The 26,743-nt window shown below is 39.9% G+C and overlaps 1 protein-coding gene across 5 annotated transcripts in view; it reads right to left on the bottom strand.

Moving 5' to 3' along the window:
• Positions 1–13,961: 13,961 nt before the first annotated feature.
• Positions 13,962–26,743, bottom strand: part of LOC124290198 (myosin light chain kinase, smooth muscle-like) — a 105,265-nt gene continuing 92,483 nt past the window's right edge. For all 5 annotated transcript variants that reach the window (XM_046726896.1, XM_046726899.1, XM_046726897.1 and 2 more), the window contains 9 exons: positions 24,915–24,979; positions 23,362–23,452; positions 21,777–21,980; positions 21,273–21,414; positions 17,922–18,121; positions 17,184–17,336; positions 16,295–16,340; positions 15,920–16,076; positions 13,962–15,439 (listed from right to left, as the gene is read on the bottom strand). In XM_046726896.1, coding sequence (XP_046582852.1) covers positions 15,936–16,076; positions 16,295–16,340; positions 17,184–17,336; positions 17,922–18,121; positions 21,273–21,414; positions 21,777–21,980; positions 23,362–23,452; positions 24,915–24,979 — 1,042 coding nt within the window. In that variant the 3' untranslated portion in view covers positions 13,962–15,439; positions 15,920–15,935. The remainder of the gene's footprint in view (positions 15,440–15,919; positions 16,077–16,294; positions 16,341–17,183; positions 17,337–17,921; positions 18,122–21,272; positions 21,415–21,776; positions 21,981–23,361; positions 23,453–24,914; positions 24,980–26,743) is intronic.

Below are 26,743 nucleotides of genomic sequence, written 5' to 3'. Positions count from 1 at the left end.
CGTTAATTAGGCTATACCATTCCATAGAATCTTTTGATAGTGACACGTATTTTATTAACCCATCGATTCCTCTCACAGCCTCAGTATATAACAGATGTGAAGTTACAACCAATTACACCCTTCATCCGCTTGGTTAATTGCCCCTTGTGTAATTGCAATCAAGCTAGTGTTGCGTAATCAGCCAACACATAAATCAATCAATCAGCCAGTTTCGCTAAATTACCTTCCATCCGCTTTCAGTAATATCGTACAGCCTACTGGCTTCATTTGTAACTTATGCATTCCTAATTCACCAACCCAAATATTGTCTTTTGAACATTCGTTACTATGTCAGCCTTTCAATACATTTCATCGACTCGTGGAAGAGTTTAGTCGCTACTATTTCCATTACGGGTTTATGTTCCATGTCCAAATGGTGTAACTTTCTTGATCAGAAAAATGTGTGGATAAATTATTTGGGACATTGCCAAGGTCCTATGAAGCAGACTGTGTTGTCGTTGAAGTAGAGGTATGCGTTGTACAAACACTCAACTCATCACTGTCACTCTCTGCCACAAATATGATCAGTTGATCTTAACTCAGGAAAGTAGGTTTCCCTTAATAGGAATAACTGAGATCTTATTCCACGTACACGTTCAGCCAAATCATCAGAAAACCGAAAGATTTTATTGCACTTCCATATTTTCTGAATGTATCGAGAACAACATGCTTTGCTTTGGGGAAAGTGAATTTCGCAATTACAGGTTTAATTCCTGACTTTGAAGGGAATCGATGTGCTCTTTCAAATGATATATCCTGAAAACATTCAGACAGACATAATCTTCACACTCCTTCTATGTTCACCCTGTTCAGTATTAATGCCATGAAACAGTAGGATATTTCGATCAGAATGAGCTTCTAAATTATCAACTTCTGAATCGATTGTTTGTAATTTGTATTCCAAAACAATATTTTGAATAGTGTTAAACAGAGATAAAAACAAATCAAATTTCTTGTAAATGGGGGTAAAATGTGATTAGATTGCTTGCAGAGGTCATTCAGGGTTGAGCGGTTACTTTCTGGTGTTTCTCTTCACCTGATACATTCTTGGTTGATAATGGAGTTTGGACACTCTACCACACTGTCCTTGTACTGGGTTGGGTTCCATATCCCCGGAGACACACAATCCTGACACACAAACTGTACTGTGCTGTTTACAGATCGGGCACCGCCAAAGCTCAACTGGACTCCCCATTTCCAGTCATATGGTTGTTGGGTTGATCTTGAAGTATGGGTGTGGGGTGGTGAGGTAGCCTAGTGGTTAAAGAGTTTGCTCGTCACACTGGTCATGAAACCCGGGTCCGATTCCCAGTATGTGTACAGCGTGTGAAACCCATTTCTGGTGTCCCCCACGGTGATGCTGCTAGAATATTACTAAAGCGGCGAATTTCCAGCAATATCATGCCGGTGGACACCAGAAATGGGCTTCACACTTTGTACCCATGTGGGGAATCGAACCCGGGTCTTTGGCGTGACGATCGAAAGCTTTAACCACTAGGTTACCCCACCGCCCCCCTACAGTTTGAAATATACATAGATATGATTGTTCCACATGTCAGGAGATAAGACAGATTCTAACAATTATCGATTTTTTAATGATATCGAAAAATAATTTCAACATTTGAGGGCCCGGATAGAACTGAACGATTTAATATCCGAATCACAAACTGGTTTTAGGTTTACCAACTCTATAAGTGGCAATAGCTTCACTCTATAAACATTGATCTCCAAATATTTGTGCAAACCACGTGATAGGTTCAACTGTTTATTCATTGACTTTATGAAGGCCTTTGACTATGTAGATAAAAACAAATTGCATAAATTAGCACTAAAGGGTTGTCATGGGAAAATGTTAATGTATTAATCACTTAAATTACGAGAACAACTAGCTTTAGTACATTTTCAGGTGCCCAAAAAAGGATATATCCTAAGGCCTATAGTTTTCACTTTATTCATAAATGTTTTGTGTCCTTCAAATAATACGAGATAAAGGAATAACTCATGTAATGCAAGTCTATTCAACCTAATCCCCATGCCTATACATTAAATATATTCCTTAACAGTTTCCCAAACGCGTTAAGGCAATCGCCTGAATCTTCTCCCTTATTAACACCAGTAGGTATTCTTGCGGAGAATACCTTGCTCTTGAGCAAATGCTTGATATATCAGATACGTAGTATGTGCAATAGAGTAATATTTGAAAAGTTGTAACTAACTATATGCAGTCGCGTTTAGAATTGGTCTTCAGCAACCATGCTTCTCGAAAGAGGCATCTACAGGGATCAGGTGGTCAGACTCGCATGCCATCGTATCCTACGATGCTCATGGTGTCATTTCCTGGGTTGTCGTGTCCAACATTTATCATTGACAGACCGCCGTCATAAATGAAGCTGGAGTATTGCTGACTGTGATGTTAGGCAATAATCAAGGAGCAATATGCATTCATGATAACAATTGAAGCGTCCATAAAAATATGTTTCTCTTTTCAAAAGAGTAGTTTACTATCACCTTCAAACGTCAGATAAAAGTCTTCCGGGGGCGGTGGGGTAGCCTTGTGGTTAAGGCGTTCGCTCGTCACGCCGAGGACCCGGGTTCGATTCCCCACATGGGTACAATGTGTGAAGCCCATTTCTGGTGTTCCCTGCCATAATATCGCTGGAATATTGCTAAAAGCAGCGTAAAACTAATCTCACTCACCCACTCACTAAAAGTCTTCTGTGCCGCTTTATCATGTGGTGTATCTTGATTGGAAATGTCTTTGACATCTCTATATGTTAGTTATCATGTGCTTTGAAATGGAATATTTCAGAAGTAATACATTTTTTCAGATTTGCCGGCATTATTGGAAGCCGTCAGCAAGACCCTTTAACACCAAGATATATCAATAAATAATCTGTGTTTACACTGTAACAAACAAACAGTGAGATTCACCCGATCACGTGTTTACTGGGCCCTTTTGGGTGTTGGAAAAACATAGAAGTTGTGCTCATACATGGAGTAAACTTAATTCATTAATGTGAGGTACATTTCGCACGAAATGACACGTTTTAGAAATATGGTATTGAGGAAAGTAAGATACTTTTTCAAGAAAACTGCGCAAAACAGTGAAACTTTCTGGGATACAATCCACTCGAATTTCGTAAAGCCCCAAAAAGGCAGCACTGACTTTCATTTTGCAAATCCTCTTGATTACATTCATTAACTGAGTTTCTATCCGTGTCACTATACTCTAAGACTCCATGTACACGAGTAAGTATAAACAACTCGGAAGATGTACACCTTACCTTGGGACGTACACAAACATCTCCTGCCAAATAGGCCACCCGCCAAAACCCGCAAAGTCCCTCAAAATATGAAAGTGCTTCAACATGCTGGTGAGTATCATAATAATCACCAGTGTGCACTTGTCGTACAACAACATTGTTCTACAAATGTATGTTCATTGCCGAATAGCATGGGTAGACCCTTAGGTATGGGTACACTCTGCTGACTACAATGGTCTTCCTTCCAATGTCATGTGCATTTAATGAGCCTGTGCGTTGTCTCCTGAAGTTAGTTTACCTCAATATAAATTAAGCACAGTATTTCCATATGTTATATGAGCTAGAGGATGTTCTGTAATTTGGTGTAAAGAACTGACTACAATCAAAACGTCATATGCATTTATGATAACAAGTGAAGCGTTCATAAAATATGTGAACTTTGTAAAGCCCATTTCACTGTTGGCTTCAAACGTGACGTAACAGTCTGTCATGTTGTGAATCTTGATTGGAAATGTGTTTGTCATCTTAACATGTTAGTTAGCGTGCTTTGAAATATGCTTGACATGTGAAAGAGTTTTACAATTAACATTTTCGTGAAGTCAAGATTCCTAGTCACTAACAACCCCCAGTCCTTTGTCCCAGGTAACAATCAACACATACATTACTCCCATCACTGACCGACCGCCTCCGTGGTGTAGTGGTTAGAGCGTCCGCCAGGAGAGCGGAAGGTCGCGGGTTCAATCCCGACTGCGTCATACCAAATGACGTTAAAATATGGTACTTGTTGGTCCCTGCCTGGCACTCGGCATTAATGGGTACAACAAGGACTGGTCGTCTCGGAGTCAGTATAATGTGTCTGAGTGGAGTATTCATGCTTCACTGCGGCATAGAATTTCAGTGGGCTAGCACTATAAAACCAGCTTCAGTCTAGGCTAGTACAAGCAGCCGCACATACACATACACACGCATGCACGTCGTTATATGAGCGAAATATTCTCAAGCACGACGTTAAACCCAATTTTACCTCACCTCGCCCATCACTGACCGCATAGTCAACCTCCGACCTCATGAGATTCTGAGCATCCAGAGTCCACCATATATGGGAGGTAGGCTAGTAGAGTTACTAGAAGTTGTACGGCATGTACAGTTTAAGCTGTAGAGAATATGGTCAGGTTCTATTCCATTTGACCTTACAGCCTGCAAGTTGATAACTTGGAAGACAAAGCATTATGTGCATGGTTTGGGGTGGTGCAGTAAGCATGTACACACACACGTACAGACAGTGAGAGCTGTTTTGCGATACATGACGATGCATACTATTTACTGTAACAAAAAGCACCGTTTCTAGTTTACAGTAAACATGATCGTGTGAGGCAACATACATTTAGTGTTCTCGAATGATAACTGTCAACATTGTATTAAATCGTGCAGCGGAGAGGATCGATAATATACTAAATTTGTTAATGTTATCTGTCGAGAAATGCAAAAAGAAGTGTAACAATCCTTATAATTACTCACGACCGGTAATCTTAATTCGGTTATTTTTGTAAATTTACCATAGATTTACACATGTGCATGCATATACACGTATCTGCTTTTGCCAACGTAAAGAAACCGTAACGTCACCGGACGATATTCAAGTCATTTCATGTGAGTACGTCAAACATTAATACACCTATGTCTATTTGACGGAATGTTTGGAACTATCTTGTATCACATCAAATATATATAACGTTCACCTAAGGTATCGTATTGAATTTTGAACGATTAACTGGGCTAGTGCGTCACACAAAGTTTATTCGCGGGCAATGTTGAAATAAAACTGATTTGCCAGAATTCCACAGTCAGCGGGGTGAGAAGTGCGTTTTGTAATACTGAATTCAAGGCCTTGCATGTGATCACGAGCTTGAGGAACCAAGAGTTAGAGGTCTGACAATATGATGTAGAGTATATGATTTGAAGAACAATCTCTGCTTTACTTCTGACAGAAGTCTATATATATCCAATGCCCTGCACATGGTATGGCGAAGATCACCCTGCATCACTTAGCATTTGCATGGAAGTTGCCCGTAAACAGTGAGGTGTGTATCAAATACTGCTCCCAGACTTGTAGGACAGATGTTTCATGAAAAGTGTTACTTTGGCTTGCAGAAAGGTTCATTTATATCAGGGCGGAACAATGTTTTCCCGATGTGACATAAATCATTTATGTTATGAAGCCTCGCAGTCGCATAACATACCCTGTATATTTGGATCCTGTGTTTCGTAACATACATTTACGGCAGGCATCATCAATTCAAAGCCTAGGAATCAATGTTCCTGCTGTTATAATGAATGGACAAGCGGAACTGCACTTTGCAAATAAAGATTTCGGCATTTTACGATTTAGCTTATTAAGAATTTGTCTTTGTAAATGGGAAACACGAGAAACACACTTTGTTGTCACTAAGGTATATTTTTTATTATACGTATTAGTCAGTGAAATCAGAAAATATCAGAAAAATACGTTCAAGGGATGCATAAAAATCTCGAGAGTACGGGAAGTGGTTCAAGTACAATGTTCAATTTCTAGATTTTGTTTATACACGTAATATTGCCTAGGTAAATCTCGACCGGAAACTCTTCACAATGTTTTCATTTTTGTATTGTATAAATTGTTTTTGTTACGATATGGCTGAGATATTGCCGATGTGACGTTAAATATTAACACACTCACTCACTCACTCATCCGGAAACGCTTTTTGAAAAGTATTCCTGTCTCGAAAACTAACATTCCACGTCAGCAAATTAGAACAGCGCAAAATAGGATAACATACACATTTTGTAATTAGCATGTTTGTTTGTTGTTTAACACCGCACTCATCAATAATCCAGCTACATGGTTGCGGTCTGTAAATAATCGAGTCTGGACCAGACAATCCACGCAACTGGGATACGAGGGAATGTGTGAACCAAGTACGCGGGCCTGACCACCCGATCCCAATAGTCGCCTTTTAAGACAAGCATGGGTTGCTGAAGATCAATTCTAACCCGGATCTTCACGCGTATACATGCTGGGATGTTATTCACACACATTCTATATTACATTACATAAATGTGTTTTCTAAAGATAAATTATCCGAATAATTGAACCTTATGTCAAATCTACGCAAATGAGATGACATGTGTCAACCAAGTATGCGAGCCTCTTATGAAAAGTACGTTTTGCTGCAAACTAGTTCTAACGCAGATCTTCACGGGTCCTTGCTATCATCAAGATACGTATCATATTGTGATTTTCCTCATCGTTGCATCCTCATCATTGTTATGAGGGCTCATCACACGTCGCCAAAGTGAAATACTTTTAAAGACAGCAAAATTGGCTATGTTTTTATGTCATGTATACACAATGTGAATCGCATTGCCCAATGAGTCATCGGTTGTAGCTTTGCAGATCAAGTCAAAGTCTGTATTTCAAGATGTTTTGGGATGTAGTTTCTTTGTTGAGGGGAAGACTTTCGAGATAGTGTGGAAAAGAGGGGAGCTTCCTTTAGTTGTGATTTCCATTTGTGACAACCCTCTCGTGGCAAAAACAACATGTCAAGGCACTATGGAAGAATAGGTCAGGTGGACGACTTTCAGTATATTTCAGTTTTAACTTACCTGTATAGGTGGTTATGATCATTCACCTGTCTGATGTGTTCAGCTGTTCTGTACGCAATTCCCCTATCTGGTGCAGACAGATGTGTTAAGAGGTACTGTTATGGTAGTACGAAGAGGAGTGACATACGAATACAAAGGTAATTCAAGAGCAGCGATAATAGCAATAATGACAGCGATGCTGCTTTTTACCTCACAACAACAGTATTCCAACTTGCAATTATGGGCTTAAAAGGGGTATAATGACCGCCACATACAATGCTGGTTTTCTGGTAACTAGAGATGCCATATGAGATGAGAGGTAAGAGTTAACTAACCATATACAATTACGAAAAAGATGCCAGAAATTTCTGAACTACGGCAGATGATGGGTTAAGGCTCAAGCAGAGTTCCCAGGGTATAATGATCATTAGTCAGTGCTGGTGTCACGTGCGATGAGAAGCAAGAGTTCTCTTCTGTACCTAACTCTCCAACAACCCAAAGGGTTGGAGTACAATACAGCACTTTCTGCATCTTTTTGTCTAAATTTAGCACAAGTCTAAATATAGCACATCATAGCTTTTAACCGAATATCACATGTACTAAATATTACAAATGGAAAATTGTTACACATTAAAAAACACTGCCATGTAATAACAACTCTACTGTACACAGTTCACGTGAATAGTGAGTACAGCTTCAATGTACACAGTTCCCCATCCTGGTGTATACAGATACAATGTACACAGTTCCCCTGGTTGGTGTATACAACTACAATGTACACAGTTCCCCTGTTTGGTGTATACAACTACAATGTACACAGTTCCCCTGTTTGGTGTATACAACTACAATGTACACAGTTCCCCTGTCTGGTGTATACAGCTACAATGTACACAGTTCCCCTGTCTGGTGTATATAACTACAATGTATACAGTTCCCCTGTCTGGTGTACACAATACAACAGCTGTCTGGTGTATACAGTATACACTACAATGTACACAGTTCCCCTGTCTGGTGTATACAGCTACAATGTACACAGTTCCCCTGTCTGGTGTATACAGCTACAATGTACACAGTTCCCCTGTCTGGTGTATACAACTACAATGTACACAGTTCCCCTTGTTGGTGTATCTACAATGTACACACTGTCTGGTGTATACAACTACAATGTACACAGTTCCCCTGTTTGGTGTATACATGCTACAATGCTACACAGTTACCCTGTTTGGTGTATACAGCTACAATATACACAGTTTCCCTGTCTGGTGTATACAGCTACAATGTATACAGTTTCTACAATATACCTGTCCCTGTCTGGTGTATACAGCTACAATGTACACAGTTCCCCTGTCTGGTGTATACAGCTACAATGTATACAGATACAATGTATACAGTTCCCTGTCTGGTGTATACAGCTACAATATACACAGTTCCCCTGTCTGGTGTATACAGCTACAATGTACATAGTTCCCCTGTCTGGTGTATACGGCGACGATGTATACAGTTCTCCAGTTCCTGTCTGGTGTACAGCTACAATGTATACAGTTCCCCTTACCAAATGTATACAGCTGACAATGTACACAGTTACCCTGTCTGGTGTATACAGCTACAATGTACACAGTTCCCCTGTCTGGTGTATACAACTACAATGTACACAGTTCCCCTGTCTGGTGTATACAGCTACAATGTATACAGTTCCCCTGTCTGGTGTATACAGCTACAATATACACAGTTCCTGTCTGGTGTATACAGCTACAATGTACACCCAAGAACACATTTACAGTCTTTATTCAGTCATAAATAATAGAAAAATTTCAAGGTTGTCAACATATGTGTGTTTTATTGATATCAAGAAGGCATTTGATAGTGTTGATCGTGAATGTCTGTGGTTTAAGCTCAAACAACTTGGTATAAATGGAAAATTTTTGAACGCAGTACAAGCAATGTATGACAACACTTGGTCAAGTGTCCGTGTCAACAACTGTTTAACAGAGGCATTCCCTGTAATATCTGGGGTACGACAGGGCTGTGTTTTGTCCCCGTCTTTATTCTCAATTTATGTCAACGACATTGCAACGGAAATCAATAACTTAGACTGTGGTGTTAAAATTGATAATAAGATGCTGAGTATCCTACTATATGCAGATGATATTGCTCTCTTAGCTCCAAGCGAGGAATCCCTTCAACGCATGTTAGACTGTGCAGCGAACTGGTGTTCAAGGTGGCGACTACAAGTCAACATAAAGAAAACGAGAGTAGTCCATTACCGTTCGCCATCCATACCCCGATCTTCATATCAATTTTCCATTGGAGAAGATGATATCGGCTTCAGTGGTGCTTATAAGTATCTGGGCATTTCGTTTCAAGAACATCTTGACCTCAACTTTACAGCTAAAGAAATTGCAAAATCAGCAAATAGAGCACTCGGAGTAATAATATGTAAATTTAAATCAGCTGGTGGTATGGCATATGAAGTTTTTAATACATTGTATAATAATCTTGTTCAGCCTATACTGTCTTACGGTTCTGCTATTTGGGGGACAAGAGAATATTCATCAATTAACGCTGTACAGAACAAGGCCTGCCGCTTCTTCCTTGCTGTTGGACGTAAAACTCCTAATCTATCAGTCCGAGGTGAAATGGGTTGGACAGCTCCCTCCATGAAGCATAAACTTGAAACGATACAACTTTGGCGAAAACTGTGTAATATGGACTCTGACAGAATCCCAAGTACGATTAATCTCTGGTCGAGTAAACATCAATATAATCATTGCCAGCCAAACTACAACACAGCGTGATCTTCTACAGACGTATGAAAAAGCAGTAAGATGAAGTCATTGTAAATCGTGCTACAATGTCGTTGACAACAAATTGCTTGAGGGCAGTCTGTTCCGATCACTGAGTGATTGAAGTTAGCAATATTCCTTCAATATCACCACTGTTGACTGGAGAATTACCCGTCACACATACCTCCTATGTTGTGAATCGAAGCCTGGTCTACGGCGTGACGAGCGATCACTTTAACCACTAAGCTACCCCACCGACACTGTTTCGATGAAATTGTAAATAGGAACCTTTCCACAAAGATTGATTTGAACGCCTCTGGGTAGTGCAACATAGCACAAGAACGATTACACAAAGAGTTATTTCCCTTGGACTGTCAACACAACGGAGTTTCCTTTGGCTGAGCCCTTAGACTGACTGACTGAGTTTGGTTTTACGCCGCTTTTAGCAATATTCCAGCAACATCACGGCGGGGGATACCAGAAATGGGCTTCACACATTGTGCCCATGTGGGGATTCGAACCCGGGTCTTCGGCGTGACGAGCAAACGATTTAACCATTAGGCTAGCCCACCGCCCCCTGAGCCCTTAGATGTGTGAGGAACATTATCACACACGCACTGTAGTTTTGCTATAATAACATTGACCATATTATTTATAGAAATTTACAAAACGCCCAGACTTTCAAATCGGTTCAACATCCAAACGCAAGGAAAAACACATGCATAAAATAATGTCTACTCCGAGATCACAAGGAATATTCGGCTGTGAGTACTAGTGTTGGGAATTGGTTTAAATCTCATAATTGATGATTGGTTCATCACAACTGATCAATCATCGACAATAATTGGTTAGCGTCATTTATCAAATTTTCCTGGTTATGTTTGATAATGCACAATTAATAAAGAAAAAACATGTAGTTATCTCGTCTTTTTTCGCAAATTGCACAAAATGCAATTGCAAATTTCACATCTTTAAAGGATGACTAGTGTGTTAGGAACATGCATTTCCTGGAGTTGTTAAGATAAACTTAATCATGACTTGGAACGAGCTTGTAGTGCTTATGCAATGTTGAGACAAAATCAACCTTTTGAAAAATATTGTTGTTGCGAACAAGTGGTCCAAAATTGTTTGTGTACGATTATGAGAAAACATGATCGATTGCTTGGTCGTTTTGTCATTGCGACCAATCTTCGATTATTTCAATTAATCGGACCACCACTAGTGAGTACACGAGTAGCCTGGCTAGCAGATCCGACACACGTCAGTGATGCTATGACGATAACCAGGGAATATAAAAACACAATCAACATTCAGGCCCTTCTACATTTAATCATTTGTCTTTATTAAATGTCCAAAGTATGTCAGCTGCCGGTTTGATTTCATAAAATGCTTGAAATCCTAAAAGTTAGCTTAGATATTAACACCATTCTGTACGACAGCCTTAGTAGTCGACACAAATTATAAACGAAAATATGTTTAGTCAAGTCCATAAATTCATTGTACGTAGTAAGCGTTTCAATTAATATGTGCTATGTCTTGCTTCTGTTCATTTCCCATTATCTTTTTCTATGTACATGTGTAATTGTCAGAAGCGGGCTTTTATAAGTTGAATAACTTGCACCCAACCCCTTTCAATGCAACCGCCTCCGTGGTGTAGTGGTTAGAGCGTCCGCCCGGAGAGCGGAAGGTCGCGGGTTCGATCCCCCGAACGCGTCATACCAAAAGACGTTAAAATATGGTATTTGTTGGTCCCTGCCTGGCGCTCAGCATTAATGGGTACAACAAGGACCGGTAGGCTCGGAGTCAGTATAATGTGTCTGTGTGGGGTATTCATGCTTCACTGCGGCATGGTATCTCAGTGGGCTAGCACTATAAAACCAGCTTCAGTCTGGGCTAGTACAAGCAGCCACACATACACACGCATGCACGTCGTCATATGAGCGAAATATTCTCAAGCACGACGTAAAACCCAATTTCACCTCACCTTTCAATGCTGTATATAATTTGTTCAAACAATTTAATCATGAACAGTTGTTCAACAAGCAGTAAAGCACAGACTCACACATCAGGTACAGTGGTATTACGTTCAGATATATTTGTCTTTTACAGTGATTAAAACTGATCATTTTTCAATACTTAATGCTGTCTTGTTTTAGCATTATGACGTATCCTGAATATGGCCACAGGATAATTCAAGCTGGTGGCATTTGGTGCGGAACTAAGGGTGGCCGGTTCCGTTTCCTGTACTATATTCGTGGTTAAAGTAACTGGCTGAGGTGGTCAGTGTTTCAATGTTATTAATGATGTAAGTCCATATTGTGCTGCTATGTTCATGCAGTGGCTGCTGAGTGCTCAGTTGTTGGAGTTGGGTTATGTGACGTAATTGTAGGAGTATATGGGAAAGCATTTGGTTGTGTGTAAGCTTCGGAAAATGGAAACTGTAAACTGGAAACTTTGGCACTGGAAAATGATTTTGTTCTATGACTTTGAAGTATGTGAACATTCTCTTGTGTTTTTCTTCTTCATTGACTGAATATTTCATGTTCTGTATGCACATGCTGGAGAGTTTAATTCACATCATGATCCACATCTTATTCTTCTGTCTTTTTCCTCCCATCGTTCATTACAGTTTTAAAATTCAATGCATTGAAATGATTATGCTGACGTCTCATTTTGTTACCTGTACGATCTTGTCTTGTTTCTTGCAATATATTATATACTCATGCCAATCATGGTTGTCACCCCCCTGCCCACCCCAACCCCTCACACACACCTCACACCCCCACCCCACACCCCCTCTGCAATTAAAAAAATTGAAGGGGTTGACAACCATTATTTGCATGAGTATAGAAGAAAAAATATTGTGTTTGGAACATCAGAGGTATATAACGAAATTATAATAGCTCTAAATTTGATTCAAACCCGAACGCGTAGCATAACCGCGTTTTTAAGATATTAAAAGGATACATAGTGAGTTGGAAAATCAGAGGTATATAACGTGGTTATATACCTCTGAATGACTTTAGTTAACCAGTCACAATCCAGTATTTACTTAAGTCATGGTAGAATGCTTTGTGATTCTCATTATGTTTAGCCAACGTGTGGGCGCTAGCAGGTGGTCTGTTGGTGGTCAGAGTCGGTGACGTCGTTAATGGTGTGTCAATGCACCAATACGACGTGGACGATTGCTCATAATATCAATCACTAGATTGTCTGATCCACACTCGATTATTCAAAAGCCGCCTTAATATAGCTGGATTATTATGAAGAGTGGAATTTAACAACAAGATCAAAACACAGAATATGTGCCCACTGAAATGCCAGACGAATACCCTCAACGTGCAGTGAGTGAATATTGGTTTACGCCATATTCGTATCCCTTGTCCATATATAAGGGATATGCTTGTGATCCAGTGCATAGAGCTCGGGTCAAAAATCAGGTGAAGTAAGCAACGCTGGGCGCGGAGAGGTGATAGACGTTGGGTGGGTGACCGTGTTTGTCAGCTTGACTCCTGAGAGTTTCTGGGACTTCAGTAGTGCCCCACAACGAAGCACATGTGATACATGTGGTCTCACTTTAGGCAAGTGAGTTTGTTCAAAATTGCCTCTGTTCACCCAGCAGAAAATGGGTACCCGGTGGGATAAGTCATGTGACTATAACCTTCTAGCGCCTATCAGGCAGCTTGGGTTATCCGGGGTAATAATGTGCTGTGCTGTTCATTGTTAGCGCTGAGCATACCTGGTGTGGAGTCTGGCGCTATATAAATGGACATGTCATTATTATTCGAACGAAATTAGCTCTCCCGGGGAAATCCGAAATATACATTTTAGCCTTCCCGGGACATCTGAAAAATAAATTTAAGCCTTCCCGGCACGACACCGCTTCAACATAGTTTGGTTCAACTACATGTTGCGCAGTTCTATTTTGAGTGTGGCATTAATTGATTCCGTTTCATAGGGATCGACTGACTGACTGAGTTTATTTTTACGCCGCTTTTAGCAATATTCCAGCAATATCAAGGCGGGGGACACCAGAAATGGGCTTCACACATTGTGCCCATGTGGGGAATCGAACCCGGGTCTTCGGCGTGACGAGCCAACGCTTTAACCACTAGGCTACCCCACCGCCCCTTCATAGGGATCGAACCAACGATAGTAGTTATCTGGTAGTCCTCATAGACGCAACTGTCAACGGCGCATTGCGGCCCCTCGGGATAACAAATATTCATATGACGAATATATAAGCAAACAAATCTGTTTTTGAACATTTATTGATATTTCAAAATTTGTACAAAAAGACGTAAGCATTTCCAGTCATGACTCAAAAAGAGAAAGCCTGGAAACTAAGGCATTACTTTTCAAACGCGACCATTTGAGATTCCGGAAATTCTATTGTATGAAAGAAGGGTGCTAATTCTTGATGAAAGAAGCCATCCTCACAGCCCCCTCTATTGTAAATATACACCCTACCTCCACAATCACAATGGACTCGTCTGTAATAAGTCTACAAGCTAGCACCATAGTTTTTTACAAGAAGAGGAAAGTCGCACTGTAGCCGCGTGGACGGAAGGCAACGCTACTGCGCATGCGCATCTGGAAACATGGCTGAAATATGAACCCGTATAGACTACACACCAGTGACCGAAAATGACCGCATAATTTTTTCCATTTAAAATTTGTCACCAAAACCCACAACTCGCTTATATTTCTTATGACAATCGCTTATATTTCTCATGAAAATGTTATGATCATTGTATAATTCCCTCCCATAAATCTTATAAGGTATATGTGTATAAAATATGTACTATTGGCCTAATGGAATGATAGTTTTGTTTTTTGGATATGAAATAGACATCTCCAGATAACAGGTGCGTCATGTCGATTTCAAGATACGTCACCACAGTAGCGCTATGACTACATGACTGATGAAATAGATTCAATAAATTACAACATCTGAAAAAGCTAAATACATACGATGCAGTGAAATGGGTTCTAGGGAGAGGGTATGGAAATATGTACAACCAATCGAAACGTCAAATCATGTGGTGTCAACTCACCAATTGCGAAATCGATGGTACGAGTAGACACCAAACACTTATTGGATCAACACACATAGGGGAGATATTGCAATGAGCTCCAAATTAACAGGCGCTCAATGAAATGTACAATGACAATTATCTCTGGTCCTTCTGGCGCGAAAATGTTGCACGCCAACCTTTTTACACATTCTCCTCAAAGCCTATCTGTCGATACGTATTCACGTGATCTGTGACGTCACCGTGTGTGCGTGAAGGGATCTACGGTTCAAACTGTTTTAAGAATACCGCACACAAGTTTATAATAATCACAACTGCTATCGGAAACTGCTTTCACAGATGACCGAATTGGTCCACAATATACTCAGGCGGTATTGCATGCTACAAGTTGCCATAGTAACGAGGCATTGATGTGATATTATCCATGTTCGTTGGCACGCAAGAGACACGCGATGAAGGTGTCTGTTGATAGAGTTCCTGCAACTGGCAATGTGCTCTGCGTTTTAACAGCACCGATGCTCTAAAGGCCAAGAGTCAAATACTGACGCTACACTCCCTGCGATGATATCGTGTTGGAAACACCCGAGACCGGTGGGGGTTTAACTGTTTATCACCATCAGAGAGAAAACCGGAAGGATCTCTCATCCAATCAGATCTCATCATTGAGCGTATGCGTGGCAGGTTTTCATAGGTCTATCTGAAAAAGAACGAGTCACGTGCTTTACAAGTTGAACAAACTCCAGTCTTAAATACTTCATTTGCAATTAAGTGATTTACGACAATACAATTATAATGCATCACCATTAACAAGTATATGATACCTGAATGATGCGTTATTTAAGTGATAACGATTACGAGAATTCCCTCGTAAAGGTAGTCATATTGTAATCATTCATAGCATGGCTTATTCCTCAAACGATGCTCATATTACCGAGCTATTTTTAGCCTTTCAATGTCCGAAATGTTAACTGTACCATCGGTGTCATGCGCAGAAAAGGAATTCCGCTGTGAAAATTTAGGTCACGAATTACTCTAGATCTTTAAGCCAGTGGGTTTCGATCAGTGACCAAATACAACCGTTCAAGTATATCATTTATCTATAATAAAGTTATCTATAATTGCAGCGAAATTATTTTGGTAATCGAATATGTACCGATTAGTGAAAATAATGATTTACCTCGTGAAACACGTGACTACGTCAGTGTTACGCCCATCCTCCTGAGAGCCAACATGGCGTTTATTGCCTTCTGCCACTTCCGCCTGTACACGAACTTGCGCAAACGTTTCTTCGAAAGAGATCTCTCGGGAATATGACTTTCACGCTTTACCGACCTCTGTGGAAGAGAAAATAATGCAACATGTTTATAACATGATAAGAGAAAGTCATCGAGTCACAAAAATTGAGTTTAAATGAAAATATTTTAATCACAATGGAGGACATCCTCGATTAACCAGGGTGTACTAAACCTCTATTCTACTCTCTAACATGCCAAAAAGTTCAATGTATTTAAAAAATACTCATATAATCTATTCAGATTATCACAATACTTACTCTTAGCCACTGGTGCTCAAGACATTCTGCTGCCGACATTCGTTTTCTGAAGCCAAAAGAAACATACTGAATATTGACATGATACGTATTTAGCAAGTCTTATATATATACATTATTTCAATGGTGGGTGGGTGAGTGAGTTAACGACATGGTTGAGGCAAAAATGAACTCCAGATACTTCTAGTGAGTCAGTCAGTCAGTTTAGTTTTACGCCGCTCCAGCTATATGGCGGCGGTCTGTAAATAATCGAGTCTGGACCAGACAATCCAGTGATCAACAGCATGAGCATCGATCTGCACAATTGGGAACCGATGACATGTTTTCAACCAAGCCAGCGAGCCTGACCACCGATCCCGTTAGTCGCCTTTTACGACAAGCATGGGTTGTTGAAGACCAATTCTTACCCGGACCTTCACGGGTACAAATACTTTTAACATTAGACAAACGGATATGGTTTTCGGGCAAGATTTCTATCCCTGTACACTTATCATTTAATGAAAAGACCGATGAGGTATCCATTAGGCATATAATTGTAGCCTCGGTAACCTGCTTTAACTTCCTCAATCAATCAGTTTTAACAGATTTTATTTGGTGCATGGACAGTGGACAAATTCTATTTGAATTTATATGTATTTAGAATTTTTAACGTGACTGATTTCTCACACGCCTGACTCAAAAATGGGAATTATCTTTACGTCGTTGTCAACAACTGACCACTTCATCAGAGAAACTCGTTGTTAAGAGCATGAGCGTCCCGTAGGATACGATTTCACACACAATGTATTTTGCCTATGAATATCATCTTGGCCTTAACAAGAACATTCATTGGCAATTAAACAAACTGTAAGCATTTGTGGATATTATCTTAAAGCATGTCATTGTTTTTTACCTTCGATCTTTTATAAGGAGTTTCGATATGAAGTCTTTAGCCTCTTTGGATATACTGTCGAACTCTTCGGCATTGAAGTCCCATTGAGCGGTGGTCACGTTGACAAGCGTCTCGGCCTCGGTGTCACCCATAAAGGGAGATAATCCCGATAACCTAAAAACGAGTAAATATATACATGTTAAAACATTCAATTTGTATTTCACCAAGAAACAGTTAAACATTTGAAAACATAAAGCCTACATAATTTGCCAAGTTACATATGAGAGTGAATATTTATTGTTTGCACCCCAGATTATATTCTTGTTAGTTGCAAAGTCCATTAACAACTCGAGATTGGGATATACAAAACCATGGTGCCGAGGTTCTTTGAGCAACGGTCACCAAGGTCGCACACTGTCACATTCAGTCGTACAGGAAACCCAATGGTTGACATCACTCAGGTCCAGCACCGATCCGTACAGTGGAGGTCAAATGCAAGGTGACAACGATAGAAGTCCAGGTCCCGAGATCATGAAAGTGTCTTAAGTCCATATTTGTCTTAATTCTAAAAAATTAGACTTAAAACTAAATTGTGTCTTAAATCGGGGATCACGAAGCTCGATCTTTGAGAAGTTTTTTCGGTTCAAGATGTGGCGTTAGGGAACCAACTAAGGTTCGCGACAGCTCCATTGGTTAAGATAGAAATGATCTCATTTGGATGTCAGAAAGTTACAAGGATGTCAACAACGTTATACTTACAAGACATAACATATGACACCGATGCTCCACATATCTGTTGCATAGTTGATAGGGTCGAAATTTACAACTTCCGGCGCGACGAACTCAGGGGTTCCAAACAACACACGAAGATCCTCTTTGGGGCAGAACTTCCGGGCCAGACCAAAGTCAATGATTTTGATTCTGTTTCCCTCTCGAGTCAGACAAAGGATGTTCTCAGGCTGAAAAAAAGAAAACTATCATCAGGGCTGGTGTATTTGTGGTGATAACCTTGTCTAATCCTTATTAATGACGTAAATCTTGCGGTCTCTATTGTGTGAGTGCATGCTGAGTGCAACAGATTTCTAACAGGATGAATACGAGTGGCTGATAGCATGAACATCAACCGAGGTCTTTAACATTGAAAGATAACATGTTGTCACCTCACTGGGTGTAATTAAGATCACACACAGTTCACGAGTGTATGTAACTATCGTATAGAAGACCAATTATACTGATTATTTAAAAGGGTTTCTGAAACGAAATGCAACATTCAAACTACCATAAGTTGAATACACTTCGGGGTGAATGAAGCAGTTAGCCCAATGGTTAAAGCGTTTGCTAATGCGGTGTTTGATTACATTCAAAGTGAGAAGTTCATTTCTGCCTGTCCCCACCATGATACTGTTGGAATACTACTGCATGTTAATCTTGAAATTCACCAGCCTCACAAAAGGGCTGAACCATAAAAGAATACCGTTACGCAACGGAGTCAATAGTCCCAAGCCATAATATCAAAGGTACACGGGGGTTTATTTACACATCACAAAAAGCAACCTCAACATACATTTAAGCCACTGTGCAAACGATAACGCCAAATTCTACGTAAGGGTCTTCCCGATATGAAAATGTCAAAGGGGGACGTCCTTGATACGGTACAGCGTTCCTGTCATAAAACATATACACTTATAGTCTGTTTGCAGTGAAAACGTACAGATGAATTTCACTTTAAACAAAATATTAAATAAAATAAAGTGAAATTAAGATTGCGAATCTTCATAATTTTACCTTGCCAATTGAACATATAAATCTCAGAATTTTATTCAACTTAGGATAAAAGTTGTTTAACAAATGATCATAGATTCAAATCGCTATTATTGTCTCCAGCAGCATGAAGGTTATGTCAGGTATGTTTACACAGAGCATCCGATCACATATTCACATTTATGGCCGGAGTCCGATGACTATGAAATGATGTTCTGATGAGAGGAGAATGTCAATCCTTCATGGAATACATCAGACTGTGTTTTCGTGGCACTGACGTGGTATTCCATGAGAATTCTGCATGGGTCCGAGCGTTGCATCTGGGGTGGGGTTTTCAGACTCACGCGCGACCGTAATGTGTTCTGCAGCAACGCGAATTGCTAACCGTCTGACATTTGGATATCAACATGTGGAACTAGGGACCCTACATGATGTTCCCCCAAAGACCAAACTTGGAAATAGGCAGATCGGGATATTTCTTATGATTTCTTATGATTTTGGAAATGTTTTGTCGCATTTTCTGTCGCATTTTCTACTAGATACAACTATTTGATATACAATAAGTATAGAGTAATTATACTTCAAACAAATGGCATAACATTATACTCAAGATTTTTTCAACCTTTAACAAGACACCAAGCATACCTATTGAATAACCTAAACATAAATAACATGACTTATGTAACAAAGGATTTTTCAAGGTGATTCTATATTTTGTACCAAATTATATTATTCCTTAGGAAATTAAAATAACTGTGTTTGGTGCAAATATGCATTTAGAACGAGCTCACACCATTTAACTTTAATAATAAAGATGCTAGCTCTCATGTTAACATTATTGCTAATTTATTACTTATTCTGAATAGATTACAAGCTATTTAGCGTGGCCTCACTTTGAGATCAATGCGTTCGAATGAAAGCTTTTGGAGGTAGAAAGCCGTAAAATATACATAAGATATATTAGATCAGTGTTCGAGTGTATTACAAGTAAATTTAATATCATAACGCCCAGATTGAAAAATAAGTACATGTATACAAAGCAGCTGCAATGTACGTCAAATGTGGGCGTCATGTTGGCAGGCAACATCCTCCTCCACAACATCAACATCATAAACAGGTGTAACACCACCGCATCTCCATCAACAGCCAATCATTACAGAGAAACAATAACCTTGGAGGTCATGACCTCGTAGGCACAGTCCTAGAAACGCCGTGCACGTATGACGTCATTGCCTAGCAACACGTATATGCCTTTTGGCAGACGAGCTTTGATAAGAGGTATAAACGTGTGGGGATGATATTTATGACAGAGAAAATACTAAACGTTTAACATTATGCTCGCGTGGCCCACAGGAAACCCCGCGCAGCGGTCTATAGATTGCCATGTGTGATAATGGCATTTCAAGGACGTACGTATAGAGGCAAACCTGGCTTTAAAGTGACAGCTTCATCACATAAACTTAAATCGCATGTGGGAAGAAGCATGTATTTCAAGATGGAGATGTTACTACAGAGCACAAATATCAATGCTTAAACTTTGAAACCTGCCCAAAATTAATGTCACAAAAAGCTAAACATTAAAGTACACCATAGCAGGTTCTTCTTTAAGTCGTTGGTTATAATTACATGCCCTTTGGTCAGCTTGACCCACATCCCCGTGTCAAAATTGTCTTCGATGTTTATCAGTCTTTGAGAACATCTGTATTTGATCATAAATTTGATCAAACTACTCTACACCATCAGTGTGTTACGTCCAGGTAGGTAGGTATTTTTGTGAGAACTGTTTTAGATATACATCGTGTACAGACTTGTTCGCGTTTGGTCTGTGTCTGACAAGTGTTATGGGTGTTTATTGCAAACTGTTTCTTTATATTTTAATTTCTCCAGCTACGCCCCTCCTATACTATACTGACTGACTGACTGAGTTTGGTTTTACGTCGCTTTTAGCAATATTCCAGCAACATCACGCGGGGTACACCAGAAACGGGCTTCACACATTGTACCCATGTGGGGATTCGAACCCGGGTCTTCGGCGTGACGAGCCAACGCTTTAACCACTAGGCTACCCCACCGCCCCCCTATACTATACCTTTGCGTTAGTAGTGATATAGAGGTTCCAATACTTGCAATAAGAAGATACCCACAAGGAGAGCTATACGTAAGGTTAGACTACTTCAACGTAAACAGATATTGTGTTACATCCTGAGGTTCAAGATAAATACGTTTTCCATATCTTTCGTTGAGGAAAATATTATTACCGGTGTCAGGTCGTTTTTCAACTTTGCTAATTTTCCTATCTTTTCCTCGGCGTTATTGTGTCGCCTGGCCAGCAGCAGTTATCTCCCTTACCTTCATGTCAAGATGGAGTATGTTCTTTGAATGCATAAAACCGACTCCCTCGCAGATCTGTCGGAGGAACATGACACAAGCTTTCTCAGTCAGGATGAAGTCGTCGTTGATGACGCGCTCAAACAATTCACCGCCGTTGATGCTGTCGAGAGAGGAAACATCAGAGTGAGTGAGTGAGTATTGAACTGGAAGAGTATTTCAGTTATATCATGGTGTGTCAACTTAAATTGGAAGAATCGTGCATTGATCAATGTCTTAGAACAGTTATCAATCAGTATACAGAAAATGCGTATTTAATCACGAACACAAAACACAATATTAATGCAGCACAATGGTCACTCAGTCTTATTTATTAGCCAATCGGAAAACAATTGTCGGTGGGCGTGATCTAGAACTGTATTTTGGAAACAATCGCAAAAAAAACATTGCATGCTTAGCCAATCAAATGCCAAAGTATAAATGTCAAATCATTTACAAGCGTTATCATTTAAAACCAATACTCACAGTTCAAGGACGAGACAGAAGGAGGTCTTGTTCTCAAACGCAGCATACAGCTGAAGTAGTCGGGGATGTTGCAGGGACTTCATAATGTCCACCTCGTTGGCGATGTCCTTCCTGTCTGATGCGCAGGTGATGTCGATAAACTTCGCCGCCAGCATCCGACCTGAACGCTTCTCGCGACATTTTTTCACCTCGCCAAACTTGCCCCTGTAATTACAGTGTCGCCCTTAGTCATTGTGAAAACAATATTTACTCCCCAAAAATGTTTTCCTTCTCAACTCCGCTTCTTTATAATACAAACAAGCCAAGATAATTTTTAAAACTAGAGAAATCTTGACTCACTTCAGAAATTCCTTGAATAAACGTCTCATATTTTTGGATCAGAATGAGGGATATGGTTTCTAATTTGCATAAGTTAGGGATTTTTCTTGATTGAGTGGTTTCAAATATATTGCCACTACAATATTAAGGCAAATGGCTTTCACACCCTGGAAAGCCCTTAAAACGGAACTAATATATACGCACTATCTCTTTCCTCAGACACAAACATCCCAAGAAGGGATCAGACACAGTGGTATGATTATAAATATAAAATACCAAGAATAAACTAATTCCGACCTTTTACAAATTGCTAAATATCGTTACACTTCACACTTCACATCCATAAATATAAACACTTTTCAAAGATTTCTTTCAATTGCGACTATTTTCAGCCCCGTCTAAACACCTATGGCAGTTAAAAGAAGCGCATATTTGTTCACAGATGCCAAAAGACAGATCCAAGTCTCCAAGAGCCCTTCTAATAGTCCAAAGATGTATCTGATAACCATCAGACCAGTAATTTGTTCACAACGCAAGATGGTAGTACTTCCGGTCACATGACCAGCTGGTGAATGATCTCAGTGTTTCGGCGGGTCAGACCCTGGCGCCATGTTTTCATTTTTCTCGCCATTCTGATCGCTTATCATACATTCTGAAATTTTCAGCTTCACCGCTGACCTGCCTGCTGATATGAGAAGCCAAGGATGAATGGCCTGTGTGTTTTAATAAAACGGGATAAATAAAACGCTGGATACCAAGACTCCAGTAGGCAAATCTCGACCAGACAATCAGTCTGGCAACTAGTCTTGTTCAAATTGAAAAGTACTCCTCAAAATTCAAACACAGCATGGTATTATGTTCCGCGTTTATACTTTAAGGAAAACATATACCTCCCCAGTGGTAAGACGTGTTTGCCCCATTAGCGCCCATATCGCTGTTGTTGTAGCAACCATAAACATTGAAATACAAGCTATTTAGTGTTCGTGTGGACCTTCTTTCGCTTACTGAGTATATGTTACATCATACACCGATAGGTAGGGAAAAGCTTACAAGCTACGAGAAATTCTGGATAATTTGCCCTCAGTGAAAGGACCTTCGACGAGAAACTTACATCACAAAATGGCGAGGGACCAGAATCCGTAATTCTTCGTTGAACATTGAAATAATTCACATGGGCAAGCATCGGACAGTTTTTCCACTCGATCAATCTACCTTAATGGGTAATATTTATTAATTTTTAACAGGATGTTATATAAACTATACTTACTTTCCTAACAGCATGTCGATATGATATTCATCTGTGACCCATTTGTCTTTTCTAATTTGAACTTCTTTCACCTCAAACGGAAATTCATCACCTGAAAAAGAGACAGCACCGTCATGTTTTGTCCATACCCCTGACTCATTCACAGTCAACAGACTAAAGGCATTAAAATTCGTCTTCTCAAACGTCTTGATTGATCAGTGGAGCCATAACGACGTCATAAAAAGGTTCGCCTTTATTGATTACTTTTATTTGTTACACATTTTCACTTTTATTGGCATGAGAAGCCGACATTCAAAGACGCATCATAAACTTCAAATGTCGCATTCTCAGTTTCAAAGCGTTATAAATGTTTGAGTCCACAACGTCTTTCGGTTGGATTTTGTTCACCTTTATTGAATAACGTAAACAGAGTGACGTCAAATAACGTTTTAAAAATAACTATTTTCCCGTTTATCAATGATATCACAAACAACATGAGATTTACGCCAGAACGTTTCAAATTGCCATGCTTATATGCAGCTTTAGAATTTGATTAGAACCCTTGGTCTAATTTCTTGAGATGATCCGAACTCTTGCTCAGAAGACGATCGTGTTTGCTTGGCAAACCCCACTGAAAGTTCATGGTCATTGCCACCTTGAAGAACAGTCGGCGGTTATAAGCGTTTATCGTGACAGTGGCAGATTAGAAAATACCACCACTTTCGTGTATTTGTTTGGCTATTTGAACAGCAATCAACAACAATTAACAACAATTCGACCTGCTCATCTCACGTATTTGCCATAGCCTTCACGGTTGTTGTATTTGGTTGGAAGAGAAATACAGTTTGTTCTTCTCGAGAACAATTCGTGTTCGTATACACTGTTAACATTTGACCAAAGGCCTAAGAAAGCAGAAATGGTCTTTACAGAAGCCTTGACCATGCTGATTTCGAGAGTAAACAACAACGCTGATGACGTCGAGCGCACACAGCACGTGAGACAAGGGCAGCCTGTCCATTATGACAGATTACCTGTCCATATAAGCAGCCATCTCGCGCTCTGACGTCACCACTCCTGCAAATTCCCACAAACATCAGAGTTTCGCTATTTGGAATTTCAACTGATGATCGATTATAGGTAAACGGTGTGGGCGAAAACAAAATAAATAATGGACCTCTCCGACTCACTGTATGCGTTTGGAAGATTTGCGAAGGTCGAGCGTTGGCGCCGTGGCCAATTAACAAAAGGGACGAAACCTTGGCTGTTTCTCTGTCAGGTCAACATGTAAATTTCAAACTGTTTGACAAGACAAACGAGGAGCTGGTCACATAAACTGCCCAGTTCGTGATATATGTACGTGTGTGGCGTACGTCCGTACACAAACTAGCCTACATGCATTGAGAGATTAACCTCCAAACGATCAGAAACCGTTTCTTTGAAGATAAATGGCTATTCCGTAATTCTCGCTTTGTGTTCTTGAAATGTGTGTGCTTCATTTCTGGTACATTTCTTCACATTCGTTCTCTTAGTTTCTTTCTTTCCATTACTAAAGCCTCGTTTCTATAATAACGTACCTCCTGTTGGTTCACTCTCATCCACGTGGACTTTAGACACCCTTCCGCGGTTCTCCATAGCACACCTAAAATTGAAAAAAAAAAGTCATTTACATATACAATCTCACGTGTGAGGGTTTTGCTGAGTCTGCAATTTGAAGTTACTCAGTGCCAGTTTTCATGAACAATCTCTGAACTCGATAGAAAGACAATGTATTAATGAACAATTCGGAACTTAAATATAACATATCACAGTATATGTTTTGGTGCTTTAACGTCACATGATGATAATCGGTGTACTTTTCCTGTCGTTCTACTGACGTTTTGTTTTTCCTTAATAGTAATCAAACCGCGATAGCGTTTTATGACAAATAATTAACGGTACATGAAAATAGAAATTCAACTCTAATAAAGTATGACAAATATCTTTTGAACATGAATGCATCAGCAACTTTTCAAATCAACCCGTCTTCGGTGACTTTTTGACAGCGGGTTTCTCTAACTTGAAGTAATAGACGTGAAATTCGACGTTGCAACGGCAACATTTTAGACTCAGTTTCAAGTCCCTTATTCCAAATCAGCTAATGGGGCGGTTTCTAGTGAATGAAATCACAAGTTGTTAATGCCAAGCATAGCCGTGTCATTTGAACAGTGTAACACGTCAACCCATCCTCTCCTTTGACAACGGAACCATGAACGAGGACTCCGTGTCTGACCCCATGTGCACAGTAGCTAATCAGATGTTTCCAACCACATTCCGATTTCCCGTCGATGTGAAGTAGATTATCACCCGCGTGTTAAGTACTGCTGGTAAACTCCGAGACAGGTGGACGTGATTTCGTGAGATTTGCACTTAAGTGATGTAGCCATATGAATCGCAGTGTACCAGGATCGGAAGTCCAGAGTCGCTCGTCGGGACCCAGGATCATTCACAATTTGCTTTGTGGTTTGTGGGAACGAAACAAGGGTATTTTAAGTGTTTCAGCGACGACGGTCATTCATAAATCCCTCGGTGGTCAAACACGTTGTGACCTAACCCTGGACCGCGTGTCCGGTCTCTAAATAACGCTGCCCCTGCACCAGACTGCTCTGACCTTAACTTCCTTTGTCAACAGGGCAAGTTTCAAAGGTCGTCTATTTTCATCTAAACCTCCCTCAGTGCATTTCTGTGCATCTGTATAATAATCAAACTCACTGTTTCTTGAGAAAAAAAACACAACAAACTTTCACGATTCCTAAACAATTATGTCAATATCCCGTCTACCGTGCAAGAAAACCACATTTATGGTATATCACGTTTATGGACTCAAGTGTGTGGAATAAGTTGATAAATCTTAGCGATTAAGCTCATCGAGAGTGAATTCCTACAAAGAATTATGGTTTTTACCCCAATGTAAATCCTAGGGCACGATTCGAGCCATCTCAGAGGGCTCAAACTGTTTATCCAATCGATAACAAACTTTACAGTGTAATGGGAAGGTGTTAAGAACCATGTGCACACATCTCCCTTAAGAAATCACGGGTACAAAAAGTCGGCCAAAATGATGTGCTTGGGAAAAGTCAATACAAACATATACCTTATGCTTGTCAAACATTCATCGAGTTACATAAAGATATTCATCTTCGTATGTATGTCTAGACTGGTGCAGATCAACGTACACCGCAATATAAGAAACATGAAAGTTTCTCTTTAATTGAAATCAACTCGCTATGCCTTACTGTATGCCTGTTTTGAAAGAAAATATTAGTATACCAAACATTTGACCTCGAACGGTTCAGAGGTCGAAAAGGCGTATATAAAATATGAAAAGAATGTTGATATTTATTTGTTCAACTGTTTTGTTTATTTG

The sequence above is a fragment of the Haliotis rubra genome, unplaced genomic scaffold, assembly GCF_003918875.1.
Source record: "Haliotis rubra isolate DU_JTF1 unplaced genomic scaffold, ASM391887v1 Scf46, whole genome shotgun sequence".
Lineage (NCBI taxonomy): Eukaryota > Metazoa > Mollusca > Gastropoda > Lepetellida > Haliotidae > Haliotis > Haliotis rubra.
The sequence above is the reverse complement of the archived record's forward strand: the minus strand, read 5'-3'. Positions and strand labels throughout refer to the sequence as shown.